We start from the raw sequence: 6000 nt of genomic DNA, 5'->3' as shown, positions 1-6000 counted from the left end.
GTTTTTTTTTTTTTTTCCCCTTTACAAAATCTGACCCTTTACTTATTTTTGATAAATCAGACCCTCTATTTTTTTGATAAATTAGATAAAACAAATATAAATACATTCATAGGAATCAGCAAATAAAATATTTAAAAAAAAATCTAGAGGATGTGTCATAGAATCTCATGAAGTTAAACCGGTATGACTGGTGTATAAGATGCCAGGCATCCCATCAGCTGCATCATTAACTTCTTTATAAATATGATTAATCTCGAAAGAGAATAATGAAAGCATTTACCATCGGCAATCTATAAGAAGGGGATGAAGTTTTGAGTTTAGAAGGCAATGGATGTGAAGACCATTTAATAACTATCTGGAAGTCTCTTTGATGGTGAACAGCATAAGAAACCCTTCTCATGCCGGACACAAATGTCACCAACAAAACAGTCCTTCCAAAAACTTTTGCTCTAGCCAATCATGCAGTGGTTGTCCGCTCTCCCGGCACGAGGAATCTCACCGTGAACGGATAGCGGATGATACCTGTGCAGATGGCTCTCCAACATCTCACAATAGAAGGGTGGTACCTCAATAGGCTGCAAAAGTCACCATTTGGTACCTCACGTTTATCAGAAGGTTGTATCCTAAAATGAGAGCAGCTTACAACATTTATCCACAATTGATAGTCCCTGCCTGATCTTTAGGGAAGAAAATTACCACAACTACTTTCGAGTAATTTTTACTGGGTCAGAAGTCATGGCATGGCATATTCTCATAGCTATGAGCCCATGTCACTAGATTCTTTACTAAGAGCCCTTCATCCAAAACGCATATCCTACAAATTATATGTACATAGCATAGAGGAAGCCATCCACAAGTGCTTTGGGAGGATCTTCACTCTACAAGCCAGTCCAGATTATAACATTGTTCTGCTATCTGAATCCGGAGATCGGGTATATGCCTTTCTGCTTCCTTCCATAACAAAGCCATCTCTTCATCACATACCACATGTCCCAAAGACCTCAATGATGATAATGACCTAGGGATATTCCTCAGAGAACATTCTCTCATGTCAATTTTCTCCAAGTTTTTGAGGTTGCCAAGTTCTTCTGGGAGGTCTCTGAGGTTCAGGCACTGCGAGATATCAAGATATTTCAATCTCTTCAACTGACAGATGGACTGAGGAAGCTTCTTTAAAGCTGGGCAAGCATATATCCGCAGGATCTGTAGAGAACCTAGCTTACCAAATTCATGTGGCAACTCAGACAAATCATGACAGTTCGAAATGCTAACACTCTCCAGAGTACTGACTTCACAGATGCTGGAAGGCAACTCGTTTAGATCAATGCAGTGATCTATCGTTAGACTGGAAAGGCGAGGGAATGTCATCCAGAGGTCTACTTTTGATCCTTTAAGGCTGTTGTTGAGTTCACACTGGACGAGGAACACTTTGCGCAGGTTCTTCAAGGGGACTGTTGTTCTTGGTAGAGGTGGGAGAACTATCTTCTCAACCCAGAGGCTCCTCAAGTTATTTAGAGCAGTAAAGCTCGATAAATTTTGCAGAACTGTGCTCGAGTTGCCATAGTTGATCAACACCAGGGACTTGAGCTTTGGCATAGTGTCCATAAATGGAGGCAAGAAATACATGCCTGAGGAGAAATTCAGAATGAGAACCTCAGCCTTGGGAAAGTGCATCTGGAACCAGTCAGTTTCACTCATTTCACCTGCAATATGGACAAGTTCATTTGAGTCATCTCACCCTAGAAGCAAAAGTTTCAAAGAGGGTTATAATTGAAACAGCAGGAATTGTAGGCATACATGCCTCTAGTGAAATGATATTCTAATTGAAAGTACTTTGAACAAATCAAAAATAGAGAAAGTTAGATGCAATGAATTTGACAGATGGCCTAAATTCTTATTGAAGGATCCTTATTCAAGGATGACCTAATAAAGAACCAGGATGGTAAGGCTCTTTAGTAGTTGTTCTCAGCACGCCATCCTATATTAAGGTTTCAATACCAAGTTAATGGCCTGTGATCTGGCATCTCATCTGATCTGAAAGTGACCGACATGTCTGAAGTACCAGTGCATAAGATACAAACTTACATACGCATTTGGAAAGAAAGAAACCAGTGATTTAATGTTGAAGCTGTTACCTGTATGAATTGAAACAATCTGTGCCTCAAAATGTTGATCTTTGTTTCTCTCCCAATCCCTTGGAAGTCCTTCTTCTCTCCTAGGCATAATCAACCTCTTTCTACTGTTCAAGGACTCACGATTGTTCATGTGGAGAGCCAGGTCCCTCAACACATCATGTTGAGTAACAGAAAGCTCACTATAACTGCTATAAATATCTCCAGCTCTGTTCCTGGAGAATTCATAATAAAAGAAAGGTGAGGCTACTTTACTTAAAGCATGATCAGTAACTAAGATCATAAGTCTTGAGAAATAACTAAGATCATAAAAAATTAATCCATACTGTTGATGGAAGGGATTTCAAGATACATACTGTGCATCTTTCACCAGAGTTAGAAGGTTTTTATTTGAAAGCTCCACCAGTATGGCAAAAGCATCTTCTTCATCAAGATCATGGATCTCCATCCACATGTTTATGAGCACATCCAGAGGGATCTTTTTGTCTTCAGGAAAGGAGCCTAGATCTAAAAAGCACTCCCTAACTTTGCCCGACAGACACTCAATGCTTGCTGCCATCCGTTCAAGCAATTTGTTCTCATGGGAGTCGGATATGGTCTCTCCTCGTGACAACCTATTTTTGGCACTTGCCCAAATTTTTGGAGGCTGACCTCGTAAAGAAGCACCAATCACCTTCAGAGCCAGAGGAAGGCCTTTGCATTCTGCTACAACCTATAGTTGAGATTACATCAGTCCTCAAAATAGAGAAGGCAATCTGGTATAAAAAGATAGTAAAGATGCCTCAGATCCTGCAAAGATGGTTCATTAACTTGTAGGCACTGAAAAATCAGTAAGAATAATTTCGAAAACTTCACAACTAATTCTTTAAAGCTGTATATGTGAATGGTCAACAAAGGTAGCTGTTAAAAACCATGCTCTATGTTTGAATTCAAAGGCAAGCAGGAAAACTCAAAAAGTTATTAAGAATTCGAAATGTGGCAGATTAGCAAAAAAAAAAAAAAAATCCATACCATCTTAATATATGCACTCTCTTGCAAAAAAAGTCTTTATGTTGGGAAAAAAAAAAAAATAGAGTTGAAGGGTGCATGTTCGACACATTATGCTTCTCCTTTTGCGGGTAAGTAACCTTCTAACTTAATCACTACAGCAAAGCTCAATCCAATTCCTTTTCACCCCCTCTCTAATACATTTTCTTTTTTAACTGTTTGAAAAACATGAAATTGCGGCCACAAAACAATTAACTTTACCTGCTTCACCAACTTCTTATCAGCAGTAAGCGGAATAGATTGCTGCTCAAAAGCTGCTTGGCAGAAAAGGGACAAAGCCTCTTCTTCTCCTAGCAATTCCAATTCATAAGTGTTGTTGATCACTGTAGGGAATTTGAACCTCGACACCACCAGCGTCTTGCATCCAGGTAATCCAAAAATAAGCTGCTCAAGCTCAGATAGAGACCACACATCGTCCAGCACTATGAGAGTTGGCCCCTTGTCTCTTGCCCCCAAAGCCATCTGCCACTGTGGGATTTGGGTGTAAGCGCCAATAACCATATTACCAGTAATCTGTTCCCAAAGCTTCAATTTCAAGCTCTCCAAATTTGGAGATTGTGAAACCGTCTCGAAGAAAATCCGATCACTGAAGTAACCTGGAGAAAATGAACCACAATAAGGAGGAACTGTTTAGATCAATTCTATCTCTAACACCAAGTCACAGAAAGTAACATCAGTGAATTTAATATCATGAAACCAATTACCAAAGCAAGGAACTCAGTGGAATTTTCTACTACTAACAATGGACTTGTCCTAGTCTGTTGGTTCTGAAAGGTAAAACTATCCATAAGACTTCAATTGCTCAGAAAGATAAACATAATAATAGTGATTTAAAAAGTTTGTGATTGAAAGGGGAACAAAGAACTGATCTTGCTCCACATACAGTCAAAGAAATGACTGATTTGGAAATTTAATATAAGCTGTGGGAGAAAGTCCCAGATTCCACATTGAACCTAAATTAATGAATATAAAATGAAGAACTACATCTATTTAAGCAGGTACTGACGCTGTTATTGATCACAAGGGCAAAGTGGAAAAAACTTCATGATGCCAAAATTTCAGAGCTTGTTTTCTATCTTAGGTCGGTCGAAAAATTCTCTTCGTTTCATCAAAAAAAATCGAGATTTAGAGTAAAATAATAATAACAAAAACCTTGGCCCGCGTAAAGCTCTAAACTTTACGAAAAAGATACCAGCATAAAACACCAAATATCGCAACTTGCGCCACTTGGGGAGAGAGAGACACGGAGAGGGGTTGGAGGAAAAGGGGAAGTATAGATAAACCAGGAACAAAATTGAAGAGGAATTAAAAACAGGGGAAGAAAGGAATTCAAATCCATACTTCGAATCCGTGGATCTCTACAAATCTCCTTAGCCAGCGTGGTCTTCCCACTCCCCCCGATACCGCAAATCCCCACCACCTCCACCCTGCCTCCCGTCGCCATAAGCATTTCCCTCACCCTCTCCTTCCCGACCCTCACCGCCGCCCCGACCGGCGGCGCCGCCTCGCCTCCCACTCCCCCGAGCTCCAGCCCATCCATCATCTCCGCCACCCCCACCGTCACCGGCTTCATCATCGTCATCGCGGCGGCGGCGGCGGCGGCAGTGGCGGCGGCGGCACCGTCCTGGAGGTGGCGCTCGATGCGGTCGAGGCGGATGGCGGACTCGACGCGGAGGTGGTGGACGTCGGCGAGGACGTGGGCGGGCATCTGGCGCTCGAGCCAGCGGGCGATCCAGCGGTCGAGCTTCTCCATGCGCCGGGCGAGCTGCATGGAGCGGTAGACGTTCCATCGTGGGGAGGCGGCGGCCTTGCGGGCGAGGTCGAGGGCGAGGCGGAGGTGCTCGGCGAGGTCGGAAAGCTGGGACTGCCGGGCCTGCGGGAGCTCCACGCCCGAATGGCGGATCTCCTGGATGATGGGGAGAAGGGCGTCCACGTTGCGCTTCAGCTGCTCCGCCGTCGGCCGGCACATCACCGTCCGCCGGATCACCTTGATCAGCTCCTTCACCAGCTCCGTCGCGATCTCACCGGCGAAGAAGGTATCCATCGCCGCTGCCCTCCCTCGCTCCCTCCCGTCGGAGAGGAATGAATGGACCGGGTGGAGGGCAGAGGGGGAGGATATAGGACGGGAGGAAGGGTAGTTTGGTCACTTTTGGGATAAAATTTCGCAACCTTCCGCCATCTAGTTCAGTAGGTTTTGTCTACCACCATCCATCCACAAATCAATGGTAAATGATTTAACGAATCGGAAGAGAAACTTTGTCTCGCCCTTTTACTCAAGGGGGAGTGATTTGTGACACGGGACTCTGGACCCTGATCTTCTGCAGTGCGCGACTTGTACAGCAGCCATCAAAAGATAAACGGCCATTAATAATGCTACATGGTGTATAGCACGTATTCTCTATTTGATGCAAAGGATGAATAGGAAAGGGTGGCTAAAAAGAAAAGAAAAGGAAAAAAAAAAAAGATGGATAAATTTTTTATGGATCCTTCGTATATGATCGATGAAATATAAAAAAAATATTATTATTATTAATTTATAATATTTATCTACACTATAAAGAGAATAATATTTAAATTTATAATTTCTATAATTTATATTTATATAAAAATTATATTTATATTTAGTTTTTTATTTAATTTAATAAATAATATATAATTTAAATTTATTTATATATTAATTATATAAATAAGTAATTAATTTATAATTTAATTTAAATAGTTAATTAATTTTATACAAATGGTTGGCTAAAAAATAATAAATATAAAAAGAAAAATAGAATATAATTTTAATTATTTTTTTATAATTATAAAATTTATGTAC

At 41.3% G+C, this 6000-nt stretch overlaps 1 protein-coding gene across 1 annotated transcript; it reads right to left on the bottom strand.

Moving 5' to 3' along the window:
- Positions 1-658: 658 nt before the first annotated feature.
- Positions 659-5262, bottom strand: LOC105035965 (putative disease resistance protein At5g47280). Its single transcript, XM_010911683.4, has 5 exons — positions 4521-5262; positions 3381-3775; positions 2489-2844; positions 2136-2347; positions 659-1703 (listed from the first exon to the last, which is right to left on the bottom strand). Exons 1-5 carry the CDS (start codon positions 5221-5223, stop codon positions 874-876), a joined length of 2496 nt encoding a protein of 831 aa, XP_010909985.1. The 5' UTR covers positions 5224-5262; the 3' UTR covers positions 659-873.
- Between the last annotated feature and the right edge of the window lie 738 nt (positions 5263-6000).

The sequence above is a fragment of the Elaeis guineensis genome, chromosome 2 (genome assembly GCF_000442705.2).
Source record: "Elaeis guineensis isolate ETL-2024a chromosome 2, EG11, whole genome shotgun sequence".
In the NCBI taxonomy this organism is placed as follows: Eukaryota; Viridiplantae; Streptophyta; class Magnoliopsida; order Arecales; family Arecaceae; genus Elaeis; species Elaeis guineensis.
Note: the sequence above shows the minus strand (reverse complement) of the source record. Positions and strands in the feature narration are given on the sequence as shown.

Coding starts and splice junctions, on each gene's coding strand:
- LOC105035965 (XM_010911683.4), bottom strand. CDS start 5,223: ATGGATACCTTCTTCGCCGGTGAGATCGCGACGGAGCTGGTGAAGGAG. Junction 3,776..4,520: donor TAGAGATCCACGGATTCGAA/GTATGGATTTGA, acceptor CATTTTCTCCAG/GTTACTTCAGTGATCGGATT. Junction 2,845..3,380: donor ATAAGAAGTTGGTGAAGCAG/GTAAAGTTAATT, acceptor TCTCAACTATAG/GTTGTAGCAGAATGCAAAGG.